The sequence below is a fragment of the Bos indicus genome, chromosome 4 (genome assembly GCF_029378745.1).
Source record: "Bos indicus isolate NIAB-ARS_2022 breed Sahiwal x Tharparkar chromosome 4, NIAB-ARS_B.indTharparkar_mat_pri_1.0, whole genome shotgun sequence".
NCBI lineage: Eukaryota > Metazoa > Chordata > Mammalia > Artiodactyla > Bovidae > Bos > Bos indicus.
This window is the reverse complement of record NC_091763.1, coordinates 111,006,969-111,023,835: the sequence shown is the minus strand read 5'-3', so window position 1 is coordinate 111,023,835 and position 16,867 is coordinate 111,006,969. Positions and strand designations below refer to the sequence as shown.

General features: G+C 40.5%; 1 protein-coding gene across 1 annotated transcript in view; it reads right to left on the bottom strand.

Annotated features, from left to right (window-relative positions):
- CNTNAP2 (contactin associated protein 2) overlaps positions 1 to 16,867 on the bottom strand; it is a 1,639,050-nt gene that overhangs the window by 1,084,416 nt on the left and 537,767 nt on the right. The window contains exon 9 of the mRNA XM_070787139.1: positions 15,531 to 15,680. Within this exon, the coding sequence (XP_070643240.1) occupies positions 15,531 to 15,680 (150 nt within the window). The remainder of the gene's footprint in view (positions 1 to 15,530; positions 15,681 to 16,867) is intronic.

Here is a 16,867-nt window from a genome sequence, read left to right as displayed (position 1 = left end):
GAATATTATTTGGAAGGTCTTTGACTTAAATTCTCACATTTTCAACCCCACTTCCCATATCAGAGAAGACTTGAAATTTTAACCTTAGAGATTCGTCATATTTTAGGGTCTTAAAGGCAGAGTGCCTTACAAATTCCTTAATACTTAAACTTCCCTTGGGAAGTTGATAGCAATTCCTAATTATTTGAGGGATAGCTAATTGCTAACATAGGCAAGTGGGAACCCAAAAGGTTGCCATTTCCTTCACCAAAAAAAAAAAAAAAAAAAGGTGAGAAATTAGCAAATGCCCTACTTAGCTACTTGTTGGATAAGCCAGACTGGAAACACTAGTTTAAGTCTGCGGTCTTCTTTAAAAACTCAATAATGGGAAAAAAGAAAAGAAAAAAACAACTACACACCCAGAAAGAACTTACTTTCAAGTTCAAAAGGAAAGTTTACATATAAATAACTGACTGCTTAAAAGAAAAAATAATAATAAAACAAGGAGGCAAATACAATAAACAATTTGGTGGTTTAGTTGCTAAATCACGTCCGACTCTTGCAACCCCATGGACTGTAGCCTGCCAGCACAATTATAGGCACTGGATTCCATTTTGGTTTCGTTTTTGCACATATAGGAATATTATTACTTGAATTTTCCATAGTTAAAAAAAAAAAAAAAAAACAAGTACCTGAATTCATTTCTTCTATTTGTTTGGCCATAGAAAATTAGGAATGTGGATAGAAATAGCAACTTTATTAGAAAACAAAATAAAATTTCTCTCTGGTTTAGAAAAAAGTTCTATGGGAGAACTTTCTAAAATTATCTTTTTTACTTACGTGTATCATTAATCAATAACTTGAGTGCCCAAGATCACCCAGGTGCCGGTCATGTCTCCCTTCCTGTTTGATGAGCAGAGTTGGTTAGTCTAATTAAGGTCCACAGATGTTCTCCTGATGAGGCCATGCTCCCCCAGGCTACCCCAGTTAAGTACTGGGAAGAGCAAGAGAACCAGAGTCAGGCCATCTGTGATGGATGTGGGACTCTAACAGTATTTTTTCAAGAACTCTGGCTGACACTGTCTCAGCGCTTTGCCACAATCTGGACTTTTGCCTACACAGTCCTCCTTCTCCCTCACTCTTTCTTCAGGTATCAGACCTCCTCTTCCTCTTTCGGGTCAGGAAGATCCCCTGGAGAATGAAATGGCAACCCACTCCATTATTCTTTCCTAGAGAATCCCATGGACAGAGGAGCCTGATGGGCTACAGTCCACCGGGTCACAAAGAGTCAGACATGACTTAGCAACTAAACAACGACTAAACAACGTCCTCTTTTACTCCTCTGTCCTTTAGAGACATTTTGCTCAGTACATCTTTCAGTATCTAATTCTGCCTTAACATCTGTTTCTCGAAGCACCTGAACTGACACATTATTCATGAAAAAAAGTATAAATGTCTTTTTCTTTTTTGGTAAAGCATTGTAAAATCAACAGAATAGGGTAATCTGTAGAAATATTATGTTCTCCAAATAATAACCTAAAGCACATATCTCATATTTGCATGAGACATACAAGTCATCACAGTTTTAAAATCTGCAAAGTTTTTTCAGCTTAAAAGCATTTTAGATACAGAAAATAATTTCTAAAAGAGATATACAAAAAACCATATTCAGTTTACATGCTTATAGAGTTAACTGTGTTATTTCCACAGTCAAAACATTATGCTTTTGAGTGTAGTGATTGTAAAATAACAAAATTAATACAAGGAGGAAAAGACCTTAAAAAAAATCCAGAGTCACAACAATAAATAGTCATAAGGTTAAGACAATTTCTGCAAGTCAAAGAGTTTTTATAATTTCATGATTTTTTTTCTCCTTTGGAAAACGACTTATAATTCTCTCTTAAATCTGAATATTCCCAAGGCAAGTCTCTTAAGTGCCAGAAAAAGGCAAGGACATGTAGAATATCACAATGTTTCTGATGATAATTAGCCCAAATCATAGTTCTCATCAATTTTATTTCTAGGAGGTATAAAAAACTCTTTGGAATTGGGGGCTATGCTTTGAGTACTTTCTTATCTCCAACAGAGAAAGAGTTTCTGATGCGGTTAATATTTTTAATTTCACTGTGCAATTCCCTTCCTTTTCTGTGCCCTTTTCTTTTATGCATGTAATTGGAAAACAAACTAAAATGAACAAAAGTTCTTCGGGAATTGGATTGAAAAGGAAATGTCTTTTCATGTTAACATTCTCCTAATGGAAAGAAATGGCTTTAAAATGTATTTTTTAAAAGTGGGGAAAATAATTTGCTTAGAATAGCAAATATTGATCTAATATTTTTATGGCAAATGGTTGTTTTTGAACAACCAAATTCTTTTAAAGAAATTAATAATTGAGAAAATTTCTAGGTCAATTCACTACAGGTATGCAGATGACACCACTCTTATGGCAGAAAGTGAAGAGGAACTGAAAAGTCTCTTGATGAAGGTGAAAGAGGAAAGTGAAAAAGTTGGCTTAAAGCTCAACGTTCAGAAAACGAGGATCATGGCATCTGGTCCCATCACTTCATAGGAAATAGATGGGGAAACAGTGGAAACAGTGGCAGACTTTATTTTTTCGGGTTCCAAAATCACTGCAGATGGTGACTGCAGCCATGAAATTAAAAGGCACTTACTCCTTGGAAGGAAAGTTATGACCAACCTAGATAGCATATTGAAAAGCAGAGACATTACTTTGCCAACAAAGGTCCGTCTAGTCAAGGCTATGGTTTTTCCAGTAGTCATGTATGGATGTGAGAGTTGGACCGTGAAGAAAGCTGAGTGCTGAAGAATTGCTGCTTTTGAACTGTGGTGTTGAAAGACTCTTGAGAGTCCCTTGGACTGCAAGGAGATCCAACCAGTCCATTCTGAAGGAGATCAGCCTTGGGATTTCTTTGGAAGGAATGATGCTAAAGCTGAAATTCCAGTACTTTGGCCAACTCATGCGTAGAGTTGATCCATTGGAAAAACTATGATGCTGGGAGGGATTGGGGGCAGGAGGAGAAGGGGATGGCAGAGGATGAGATGGCTAGATGGCATCACTGACTTGATGGACCTGAGTCTGAGTCAACTCCGGGAGTTGGTGATGGACAGAGAGGCCTGGCGTGCTGCGATTCATGGGGTCACAAAGAGTCGGACACGACTGAGCAACTGAACTGAACTGAACTGAACTGAAGGAAAGACCAACTCCTTGAAGTTGCTAAGAGAAAAACAATCATGTGTAACAATGAACCAGGGTGAAAGAATAAAAGCACACAGGAAAAACATAAAATAAAAATTAACGAATACATTTAAAAGCAATAAAAGAAAAATGAATTCCAGGTATTATATAATGTTCAGTTCAGTTCAGTTCAGTTGCTCAGTCGTGTCCAACTCTTTGCGACCCCATGAACACCAGCTCTCCCTCTCCATCACCAACTCCCGGAGTTCGCTCCAACTCATGTCCATGGAGTTGGTGATGCCATCCAGCCATCTTATCCTCTGTCGTCCCCTTCTCCTCCTGCCCCCAATCCCTCCGAGCATCAGAGTCCTTTCCAATTAGGCTACTCTTCGCATGAGGTGCCCAAAGTACTGGAGTTTCAGTTTTAGCATCATTCCTTCCAAAGAACACCCAGGACTGATCTCCTTCAGAATGGACTGGTTGGATCTCCTTGCAGTCCAAGGGACTCTCAAGAGTCTTCTCCAACACCACAGTCCAAAAGCTTCAATTCTTCAGCGCTCAGCTTTCTTCACAGTCCAACTCTCACATCCATATATGACTACTGGAAAAACCATAGCCTTGACCAGATGGACCTTTGTTGGCAAAGTAATGTCTCTGCTTTTCAATATGCTATCTAGGTTGGTCATAACTTTCCTTCCAAGGAGTAAGTGCCTTTTAATTTCATGGCTGCAGTCACCATCTGCAGTGATTTTGGAGCCCGAAAAAATAAAGTCTGCCACTGTTTTCACTGTTTCCCCATCTATTTCCCATGAAGTGATGGGATCAGATGCCATGATCTTCGTTTTCTGAATGTTGAGCTTTAAGCCAACTTTTTCACTCTCCACTCTCACTTTCATCAAGAGGCTTTTTAGTTCCTCTTCACTTTCTGCCATAAGGGTGGTGTCGTCTGCATATCTGAGGTTATTGTTATTTCTCCCGGCAATCTTGATTCCAGCTTGTGCTTCTTCCAGCCCAGCATTTCTCATGATGTACTCTGCATAGAAGTTAAATAAGCAGGGTGACAATATACAGCCTTGACGTACTCCTTTTCCTATTTGGAAGCAGTCTGTTGTTCCATGTCCAGTTCTAACTGTTGCTTCCTGACCTGCATATAGGTTTCTCAAGAGGCAGGTCAGGTGGTCTGGTATTCCCATCTCTTGAAAATTTTTCCACAGTTTCTTGTGATCCACACAGTCAAAGGCTTTGGTATAGTCAATAAAGCAGAAATAGATGTTTTTCTGGAACTCTCTTGCTTTTTCCCTGATCCAGCAGATGTTGGCAATTTGATCTCTGGTTCCTCTGCCTTTTCTAAAACCAGCTTGAACATCAGGAAGTTCACAGTTCACATATTGCTGAAGCCTGGCTTGGAGAATTTTGAGCATTACTTTACTAGCATGTGAGATGAGTGCAATTGTGCGGTAGTTTGAGCACTCTTTGGCATTGCCTTTCTTTGGGATTGGAATGAAAACTGACCTTTTCCAGTCCTGTGTCCACTGCTGAGTTTTCCAAATTTACTGGCATATTGAGTGCAGCACTTTCACAGCATCATCTTTCAGGATTTGAAAGAGCTCAACTGGAATTCCATCAGCTCCACTAGCTTTGTTCGTGGTGATGCTTTCTAAGGCCCACTTGACTTCACATTCCAGGATGTCTGGCTCTAGGTGAGTGATCACACCATCGTGATATATAATGTTAGCCAATCCAAATCAAATTAAACTATTAACAAATTACAGGAATCCCTAAGGTTCTCATTTCTCATTCTGCAATTTAACAAATTGTTAGTTGGAAAAACCTGACTCTTGCCAATAATACTAAACTAGTATTTTAAAGGGACAAATATTGCACAAACAAGATGGGCATCCAAACATTTTAATATTAATAAATGATGTTCAATACTATATAAATGTAAGTTATGGCTAACTTTCATTTTATTTTTTATTTACTCATTTTTTTTCTGTTTAATTCTTTTTTTTTAATTTAATTTTATTTTTAAACTTTACATAATTGTATTAGCTTTGCCAAATATCAAAATGAATCCAACACAGGTATACATGTGCTCCCCATTATCTCTCAACCCCCTCTAAGCTCAGTATAGCCAGACCATGGATGGAAGGAATACCAAGAAAACTGATTATGACTAGTGCATACTTTCAAGTTAGAAGTCTATCCACTAGAAGCTCATATGTAAACTCACACGTTTAAAGGCCATTTATTGTATAGCAGTTGCTTAGCTTTGAGTCACTGTTCTCCATTTGCCTGTTTCTGAGTGATAAATGCAGTCCCCAAATTGGAGACTGATTGTAATGTTAGTTGGCCAAGTCTGGTTTTAAATGTGTAGATTCTTGACTCTCGCTATACCCCTGATGTAATGCAGCATAAAGGGGATCAGGGCAAGACCTGAGAGGTTTGGAAACAAATTCAGAACCTGCTGAGGAGGCAGAGGATGCAGGGAACTGTGAAAGTGTGTGTGTGTGTATGTGTGTGTGTGCACATGTGTGTGTGTGAATGTTGGGGGGATTAGTTCATGGTCCCATTTTGGGGAGGAGGAATGACAGGTTACTGCATGGGTCCAACACCAACAGCAGTTTCTGATGCACGATCAGAAGCAATCTTTAGGGAAATGCTGTCAGGTGGACCACAAAGCGCAGAAGGGGAAAGGGGAGTGTGGAGGCAAGGGTGAGCTCAAGGCTTTTGGTCAGGCTGACCGGTGTCATCTTGACTCTGTTCTGTAGATTACGGCCCATAACCGCCCTGTCAGCCAGTCCTACAGGCTTGACTTCCAACAAAGTATTCAGAGTTGACCGCTTCACATCTCTCCACTAGACTGTCTTCCTTTCTTCCCTTATCTTCTGGGTTATTGCAACAGTCTCCACTGCTTTCACTATGCTGCTCTCTCATCTGGCTAGAGTCTTTTTTTTCCAAGCAGCAGCCTTACAGATTAGATTAAATTATGCCATTCAGTGATTCAATCTTCAAACAGCCGCCCACCTCACTCCCCAACCTCTGGGGATATAATGTCTGATGATGTGAGGTGAAGCTAATACAATAAAAACACGAATAACGTGCACAGTAATTGTAATGCTCTTGACTCATCCCCAGACCGTTCCCCTCCTCCCTGTCCAAGGAAAAACTGTCTTCCGTGAAACCAGACCCTGGTGCCAAAAAGGCCGGGGACTGCTGGTGTAAAACACCCTACCCAGTCCAGCCTTCGAAGGCTCACATTCCTGAAGCTGTGTGCCCCCCTTTTCCCAAGGCCTCTGTGCTCTCACATCTGTGTAGTATTTACATGGGCTTTTCTCTCTACGAAAGATGCTATTCTCCACCTCTCCTCATGGTGTGCTTCCTCACCTCAGGTGCCATCTCCTCAATTCAGAATTCCCCCGCCAAATTATCTTAAAAAGTAATCTTCTACATGGCCTTTCCATAAGACCTTCCTTACCCTTTATCAAATTTATTTTCTCCAAAATTTCACCAGTTTCTTTATCTCAATTAGAATGAAAGCAAATATTTTTTTCCCTGAATGTACACTGCTCTAGTGTGAATGACAATGCCCAGTTTTAGTAACTATTTAGGAAACAGAATTATTTGAATCCTAGCTTTACTCCTCATCAGCCATACAGTGATATGCATACTAGATAACAAAAATTGCATCTGATCTAATAAAAATTATTTTATCTTTAAGACCCTGAAAAGTTATACCTATGAAATATAATACTGGAATACCAGTGGCTGTTCTCTGCCAGCACAATCGGTATTTTTACCTAAAATTTTCTGCAGGGAGAGGCAAATGCCAAAAGCTGATACCCTACATAAGGACAGAAGTCCTCTAGCCCCTTTTGCATGTAACCATTAAATGTATCCATAAGGGACTGCTGATTAATTTATTCAATTAATAAATACACAATGATAACTATTAAGCATCAGGCATTATTTTTCTGAACGCTTGAGATACACTATAAAACAAAAACAACCAATATCCCTGTCTTATCACTGCTTATGTCCTAGTGGAGATTCTAATAATAAATAATCAATATATTAAAAAATGAAGATGTAGAATGTTAGAAAGTGATGAAGTCTTATGTGAGGGGAGGGAAGAAAGTAGAGTGAGACAACATGGATCAGGGATGTTAGGGACAGGAGGGTGTAGGGGACAGAATGTGCTGGAGCATATTTTGCAGAAAATGAATTTGATAAGGGGTTCAGTTCAGTTCAGTCACTCAGTCATGTCTGACTCTTTGCGACCCCATGAATCGCAGCACGCCAGGCCTCGCTGTCCATCACCAACACCCGGAGTTCACCCAGACTCATGTCCATCGAGTCAGTGATTCCATTCAGCCATCTCATCCTCTGTCCTCCCCTTCTCCTCCTGCCCCCAATCCCCTCCAGCATCAGAGTCTTTTCCAATGAGTCAAATCTCCGCATGAGGTGGCCAAAGTACTGGAGTTTCAGCTTTAGCCTCAGTCCTTCCAAAGAACATCCAGGGCTGATCTCCTTTAGAATGGACTGGTTGGATCTCCTTGCAGTCCAAGGGACTCTCAAGAGTCTTCTGCAACACCACAGTTCAAAAGCATAAATTCTTTGGCACTCAGCTTTATTCACAGTCCAAATCTCGCATCCATACATGACCACTGGAAAAAACATAGCCTTGACTAGACAGACCTTTGTTGGCAAAGTAATGTCTCTGCTTTTGAATATGCTATCTAGGTTGGTCATAACTTTCCTTCCAAGGAGTAAGCGTCTTTTAATTTCATGGCTGCAGTCACCATCTGCAGTGATTTTGGAGCCCCCCCAAAAATAAAGTCTGACACTAAGGAAGTATATTATGAGAAACGCTGGCTGGAGGAAGCACAAGCTGGAATCAAGAGTGATGGGAGAAATATGAATAACCTCAGATATGCAGATGACACCACCCTTATGGCAGAAAGTGAAGAGGAGCTCAAGAGCTTCTTGATGAAAGTGTAAGAGGAGAGTGAAAAGGCTGGCTTAAAGCTCAACATTCAGAAAACTAAGATCATGGCATCTTGTCCCATCACTTCATGGCAAGTAGATGGGGAAACAGTGGAAGCAGTGTCAGACCTTATTTTTTTGTGCTCCAAAGTCACTGCAGATGGTGATTGCAGCCATGAAATTAAAAGACGCTTACTCCTTGGAAGGAAAGTTATGACCAATCTAGACAGCAAATTCAAAAGCAGAGACATTATTTTGCCAACAAAGGTCCGTCTAGTCAAGGCTATGGTTTTTCCAGTGGTCATGTATGGATGTGAGAGTTGGACTGTGAAGAAAGCTGAGTGCTGAAGAATTGATGCTTTTGAACTGTGGTGTTGGAGAAGACATTTGAGAGTCCCTTGGACTGCAAGGAGATCTAAGCAGTCCATTTTAAAGGAGATCAGTCCTGGGTGTTCATTGGAAGGACTGAGGCTAAAGCTGAAACTCCAGTACTTTGGCCACCTCATGTGAAGATTTGACTCACTGGAAAAGACTCTGATGCTGGGAGGGATTGGGGGCAAGAGGAGAAGGGGGCGACAGAGGATGAGATGGCTGGATGGCATCACCGACTCGATGGACATGAGTTTGAGTGAACTCCGGGAGTTGGTGATGGACAGGGAGGCCTGGCATGCTGCGATTCATGGGGTCACAAAGAGTTGGACACAACTGAGTGACTGAATTGAACTGAAGGAAGGTCTTATGGAAGGGCTATGTAGAAGATTACATTTAACATAATTTGGCAGAGGAAGCCTGAATTGAGGAGATGGCACGTGAGGTGAAGGAAGACACCCCGAGGAGAGGTAGAGAATAGCATCTCTGGTAGAGAGAAAAGGAGAGGGTCTGGCTGTCCTCCTGCAGGAGGTGGGACGAGGGTAAAGTCTCCAAGGAGAAGAGTAAACCAGAGAAGAGTCAAAAAGCAAAACAAAAATCAACAATGACAAAAAAAAAAAAAAAGTTATAGGGACAACAGAAACAGAACATTGGTTGCCCGAGACAGGTTAGAAATGAGAATTGACTGCAGGGGGACATAAGTGAAATTTGAGGAATGATTGGGGAAATGATTTAAAAGCTAGACTGTGCTGATGGCTAACTACCATATAAATTCATGGAATTGTACACCTGAAATGTGGATTTTAGCATATGTAAATTTTATCTTAGTAAAATCATTGAAAAGAGAGGGAATAAGAGCTATAACATTAGAAAGGATAAAATGAGACAAAATAGAAAAAATATTCATGTAGAAGACTTAGAAATCATAATCAGAAAACTGTAAAATCAGTTTCTTTTATTCCTTTATCTGTACATTAAACCAGACATCTGATTAAATTTTTATTTGATGCCTCAAGTCCAGAATCCAGGACACATAAAAGTACTTTGTGATAGTTTTGCCAACATAGATAGGTTCTGCAGCTGCTGCTAAGTTGCTTCAGTCATGTCTGACTCTGTGTGACCCTATGGACAGCAGCCCACCAGGCTCCTCTGTCCACAGGATTCCCCAGGCAAGAACACTGGAGTGGCTTGCCATTAATACCCAGTTTATTCAATCAAACGCTCATCTAGGTGCTGTTGTGAAGGTGTTTTGCAAACATGGTGTAACATCCACATTTAACTGACTTTTAATAAAATAGACGATCCTTGACAATGTAACCCTCATCCAACCAGTTGAAAGGTCCTAAGAGCAAAACAGATACGACTTAGAGTAGGTATACATTAACAAGAGAATTGGTAGGAGGATTCTTTGCCACTGAGCGACCTAGGAAGACCCCTCTAACATATCATATCATTTGATAAAACAGGTCTTCCTCCATTTCTTGTGGAAAGTAGCAAAAGGGGGCTAGAAAATATAACTCCAAACAATAGATTTTCTCATAGGTGCAACAACAGTTAGCTCTTCACAGGAAGGAAAACAGGACCCTCAACAGAATGGTCCTGCAAATAGTCTGGTGACAGCCGGGTCAGCCCGGGAATTCCTGAGAAATCATGAGGGAAGCCTTTCATGGCTAAGTTGTGGTATGTTTTAGATCACTAAGGACTTCCCTGGTGGCACAGATGGTAAGGTAAAAAATCTGCCTGCAATGTGAGAGACCCAGGTTTGATCACTGGGTTGGGAACCCCCTCCAGATCCTTGCCTGGAGAATTCCATGGACAGAGGAGCCTGGTAGACTACAGTCTGTGCAGTCGCAAAGAGTTGGGTATGACTGTGACTAACAGATCATTTAGGAAACATTTAGACACTCAAAAGTGTGTGGGGCTGGTGACATTTTCCCATAATAACAGCCAGCGAACACCAGAACTGGAAACAAACCTTTCATTTGCTTTAGTGAGAACTGCTTTATATAGATTTATATTTGAGACAGGCTAAGCCCTGCAGCCTGGGACACTTTGCTGCAGTACTGCAGTGCTTATATCTGGACTAAGGTCTCCTTGAGGAACACAATACAAAGAAACTATTAGGGAAGACTAAAAATTACTCTGTGCATTTGGAGTTAGGGCAAATTTATGACAAGAAGATACAAAAAGACAAAAAAAAAACCCCAAAACCCACAACCTACCACTTCTGAAGAGCTGAGAGCAAAAACAGGATGTTGGAACAAAAACAGAATTTTGGAGCAAAAGCAGGGTACTGCACATGTCCCCTGCACTCACCACCAGCAAAGGGGTGGACAAAACACCTGAGTCACCTCTCTGCCCTGACTCCTGGACACACCCCTATCCTCTTCCCTTGTAAGGAACCAGCTTGCCTCACTTCCATAAGCAAGCAAACAAAAGAACCTATTGTTTTTCTCTAACTCCGACCTGATGCAGCAGGGGCTCCCATAAAACCTTGCCTGAATTTCCTATTTGGCTTCTGATCAATTTCTACTGACAAAGGAGTCTAAGAACCCAGGTGGGTAACACATTTACATATCAATCTAATAGCTGTTTAGAATTCATGCTCTATTTCAATGAGGAGTAAAAGGTTATATGTATGTGGGCTTCCCAGGTGGCACTAGTGGTAAAGAGCCTGCCGGAATGCAGGAGACAGGAGAGATTTGTCTGTTTGATCCCTGGGTCCGGAAGATCCCCTGGAGGAGAGCATGGCAACCCATCCAGTATTCTTGCCAGGGAAATCCCATGGCCAGAGGAGCCTGGTGGGCTACAGTCCATAGGATTCCAAAGAGTTGGCTATGACTTAAGTGACTTAGCATGCATGCATATGTGAGTTTAGATTTGTAACTGGGAGGGAATGTGCCCTTTCATTAAACTTTATTAATTCTATTCCAATCAGACTCCAGCCAGCCCCCAATCCTATCCCTCCCCACTTCTCTCTGGCCACTTTCACCTGGTCTGATACTTTTGAGAGCTGCCACCATCAATGTGTTCCTTAGAATCCCTTTCCGAATAGATTATCTCTGGAACTTTCTTACATCTCCTCTTTGCCCCACAACGCCTTTGGCTTCATATCCTTTCAAATTAAAACACAGGGATAATCAAAATAGCAAACCTAAACAAAAGTTTTTAAATTTAAAAATCTTTCTACTCTCTCATGACCATGAGCCTTGGCCTGTATCAGAAAGCCAATTATCAGGTAAGCAGTCAATAATAAATTGAATTATTTTGTTTATAATTCTTTTGATTATTACAATTAATGAAGGGTTATGAAAAGGAATTCAAGCTAGGAGATAGAGAAAAAAGCTAAATCAGTTAAAATAACTTTCTTTGAGGAAAACATCCCAAATGAATAATCTTTCTTTTTCTGTTTATTCCCAAGGAAGAACAAGGTGAGGTAATTCTCTGAGCTTAAACGTCTGATTGATAGTGTTACGGAGGAGAACTAAGAGCTTTGCTAGGACGAGCAGGGAGCAGGCGTGGAGACAGAGAGCTCCACGCTGGGGGGTTCCGACATCCTCTGGTGGCAGAAGCAGCTGAGTGGACAGGACTTAACTTCAAATTAAGCAAACTGTGGACATGTTTAAGGGCAGGATGCCTTCACTTAAGGCTTTCACCCAGCAGGAAAGCAATTTGATTTTTACTGACTAAGGAGGAAGAAATGCTTTGAGTAGTCAAGCAGTTGGTAAGAGACCTGAGATAAACACATGATCTGAAATCTGAAATTTTCCTTGGAAAGGGCTGTATTGAGTGAGTTTAAAAAAAGACCCCAGGTGAACTAGAAAGGCAGTCAGCATTTAGCATTCCCTGGGGTCAGACCTTGTGTTTAACAGGTGATACTGTATAATGTTCACAGAACAGATTCTATTGCCTATTAACAGATAAAGAAGGTAAGATAAATTATTAAAATGACCTATCAACTAAGTGAAGCCATGGCTCCAAATGAGGTGTGTATGATTCAAAGCTTCCATTGTAGAACAAAGTCAATTCTCTTTTCCACCAGACTAATATTCCTTAAGACATCATCATTACATCTGCGACTTTAAATTTTCAGCACAGACAGCATGAAGTTGCATGTGCGTATTTTAAGTTCCAGTCCAGAGGCAGCTAGCATTCTAATCAGGCAGCCACATGCCAGAGGTGGTCATGAGCATGCTCTCAAAAACACTGCAGCCACTCCAGACGTGACTGCTGCGGGATTGCTGCTAACTATTCCTGTCATCAGTTTCTGAAAGTCAAGTTGAGTTTTTACTTGTAAAAATGGTGGTTTGTCAATTAGCATAAGTGATAGGTTAATGTTAGGAAAGAGATCTCAGTGGTGAAATTAAAGATATTAAGGATATGTATTTTGGCAAAACGTCTTTTAGAGACAGCCACAAGCTGTGAAAGTGCGATAAGACTCCAGTAAGGTCTGTGGCCTGAGGCCGCGGAGGTGGTCCTAGATTCTGGATCAGTGACTCTGTGCCAGTTATTAGCGTAGGAGCTTTCTATTGCTTGGCACTGGCTCTGAGTGCAGCTGAATTCTGCCTCTAAAATATTGCTACAGCTGCCCGAAGAGGACAGTTTATTCAAGAGAAGGCAAGTCAGAGGGCGAGGACTTCAGGGACCTGACAAAGGAGTTTGTATTAACAGTGTTGTTTTTCTTAAATAAATGTCTGTATGGGCACCAGGGGCTTCCCTGGTGGCTCAGCCGTAGATAATCTGCTGCCAATGCAGGAGACATAGGTTCAGTCCCTGGGTTGGCAAGATCTCCTGGAGAGGGAAATGGCAACCCTCTCTAGTATTCTTGCCTCGAAAATCCCATGGACAGAGGAGCGTGGCAGGCTACAGTCCACAGGTTTGCAAAATAATCAGACATGACTTAGCGACTAAAGGGCAACAATATGTGTGCCAGACCCTGACTGGGGCTTCCTTTCACTGTTCCATGGTGGGAAAACTTTCTGAGAGTAGCTATTTCTTACCTATCTCACTTGGCAGTGGCTGATGTTGTTTTTCAAAAAGAATCTAGAGATGAATGGAGAGAGTAGCAGGGAAGCATACACACTATCCTATGTGAAATAGATAGCCAATGGAAATTTGCTGTATGACCCAGGGAACTCAAACTGGGGCCCTGTAACAACTCAGAGGGGTAGGAAAGGGTAGAAGGTGGGAAGGAGGTTTGAGAGGGAGAGGACATATGTACTACTGTGGCTAATTCATGTTGCTGTATGGTAGAAATAAACCAATATTGAATAGCAATCATCAAACAATTAAAAATAAATAAATATAAAAAAGAATCTAATACTCATGCAAACTGGCTAAGTTAGATCTACAATTCTGTTCCTCAGATCCCTTGCTTCAGAATCACCTAAAGTTTAGAATTCTTCAATTTCTTAGCATCCTTCATTCTGAAGTTCTAGGAGTGGGGCCCGAGAATCTGGACTGTGACAAGTTCCTCTAGTGATTCTCCTATGCTCTGAGGATTTAGCCAATGAAGATATAACCAAAGAAGCATCATGATCATTTGCTCACAGTATTTCTCCATGGTAGACCAAAGACTCAAGAGGGAGGAAATATGATCATGCCCGCCAGGTCTGAAAACCAGAATCAGTAAAGCAATAGTAAATAGAACACTATAAAGCCCTCATATCCTATAAACTCTATGCCATAAATTTGTGTTATAGCTTTTTGCCTACCCATCTAGATGGAAATACATCAAAACTTATCTTAAGCATTCACCAAGGTCATTCATAGCCAAAGATACTCCATTGTCATTTGGATGAATCAGGATTATCAATAGCTTTCCAACTGACTATTGTGATCCATTTTCTGACAGCAATGAAAATTGTTAGCCAAAAGCCCATCATGTTAAATATGATTTGGGGGGAAAAAAAAAAACAGTTTAGCTCTTGGGTTACTTTTTTTTTTTTTCACATCAGTAAGTCCAGTTTATTCACTCATAAGACATCTTGTCTGGCTTTCATCTGCTCATCAAATATTTATTGAGAGACTTTCAAAAAACATGTAGCTCTAACTCCCAATGAACGGCCATGGAAGATTAAAGAAGTGGGGGTCTAGTTCAAGACTTCTGTCTCTGAGTTGTCACCCATTATCACATTGTGATGGAGAGGGGAGAAATACCCTGGTGCAGGAGTCCAGGTCTTGAATTCTGTGGTGGCTGCAGACTCAGTTTAAGTCTGTAAGCTATACTGTAAGCTATACTGCACGTCAGTATAGCTCTTAGGGCTTCTATTTCTTCTTTTAGATAATTACAAATAAAATGCTTGCCTCACTTATTTTTCAGTTTGCTGATTCATTTATCAACATTTATTGGTCATCTACTATATTCCAGGAACTTCTATAGGATCTTGGGGGATACAGTAAGAAACAAGGTAAACAAGATGACTGTTCTCAAGTAGGCTTATACTTAGAGAAACAGCCAGTACAAACGGTCAACCGAGTGAGTGTACTTTCTTGGACGCAGACCCTCCAGCCCAGTTAAGACTTCATATAACATAGCCATGGCCAACAACTTGAGTACAAGCTCAGAAGAGCTGAATCATTTCTGAATTTGCAATCTAGAGAAATTGTGAGATAATATTACCTGTTTGTTCTTTTAAGCCAAACATGAAACTCATTACTAAGGTTTGGAGTAATTAGTAACACAGCAGTAGATAAGTGATATATAATCCAAGGACATGATTCTTAAGAACGATATTTTAAGAATGAAGGGATTCAGAATCTCATGCTTTATACTTAGAATAGTGGCACTACAAGAAAATGTTGACAGCATGTTAATATTATCATGAAGAAATAATAAATTTACTACTCCTTTTAGTTCAGTAGGATTACAGAATTTGTCTGCTTTTATCTGAGATCTATGGAGTCCACTGAATCAACACAAATACTTCATAATCAAACTTTATTGAAACTCCATGTTTAGCAATGCGTTAGTCAGCCAATAAAAAAATGGTAGTCCTACCTCCGAAAAAGTACTTTTCGCCAGTTTTAACTTGAAGAGGACTGTTAGTTCGAACTGCTGAGGCTTCATCTCCATCGATAGTGAGAACAGCAAAATTCTCCTTAGCTAGGAAACGGACCTCATGCCACTGGCCATCATTCAACCCAGAACCTGTTAAATACAAGAGGAAAGACCATTTTGTTAAAAGATTATTCAGTTTTAAATAATTTTTAATATCAACAGAGCTTTGCAAATAAAAATTAATATATTTTGATCTAGGAAAATTCAGTGTAGCTACAATTAATATCTCATATTTCTTTAATATTATAAATCATTCTCTCCTCCACTGGACCAAATAGGGCCTAGCTGTGAAGGAAAATAGAACATGCCATCCCAGAAAATGCTATTTCAGCATATTGATTATTTTGAAAAAAAAGTTACTTAAGAAACAGCCAGCACAATAGGAATACTCTGACACCCTCTTTGTCTCCCTGAAAGCAAAAAGTAAGTCTCTTATGTGAAAAAATTCCCTGCCTGTACTAGGAAGGTAACAGGCTTCCTTATCACCAGGAAGAGGGAAGTTAGAGCCAAGAAGGCTGGATAAACAATCCTTATTCTTCTTAATTTGCTACCCCAAGCCTAAATTTTTGTCAATTCTTTTTCACAGTTTTTTTTTTTTTAATCTTTATCTAAAAAGGTATAAAATCTGTCTACACTGGTTACTTCTTTGAGTCTCATATTTCTGTGAGAACCATACATACAAAATTATACTTGTTTTCCTGCTGCTAATCTATTTCAATTTAATTATTAAACCAGCCAAAGAACCTCAGTTCAGTTTAGTTCAGTCACTCAGTCGTGTCCGACTCTTTGCGACCCCATGAATCTCAGCACGCCAGGCCTCCCTGTCCATCACCAACTCCCGGAGTTCACTAAGATTCATGTCCATCAAGTCAGTGATGTCATCCAGCCATCTCATCCTCTGTCGTCCCCTTCTCCTCCCACCACAATCCCTCCCAGAATCAGAGTCTTTTCCAATGAGTCAACTCTTCGCATGAGGTGGCCAAAGAACTGGAGTTTCAGCTTTAGCATCATTCCTTCCAAAGAAATCCCAGGGCTGATCTCCTTCAGAATGGACTGGTTGGAGCTCCTTGCAGTCCAAGGGACTCTCGAGAGTCTTCTCCAACACCACAGTTCAAAAGCATCAATTCTTGGGTGCTCAGCTTTCTTCACAGTCCAACTCTCACATCCATACATGACTACTGGAAAAACCATAGCCTTGACTAGATGAACCTTTGTTGCAAAGTAATGTCTCTGCTTTTCAATATGCTATCTAGGTTGGTCATAACTTTCCTTCCAAG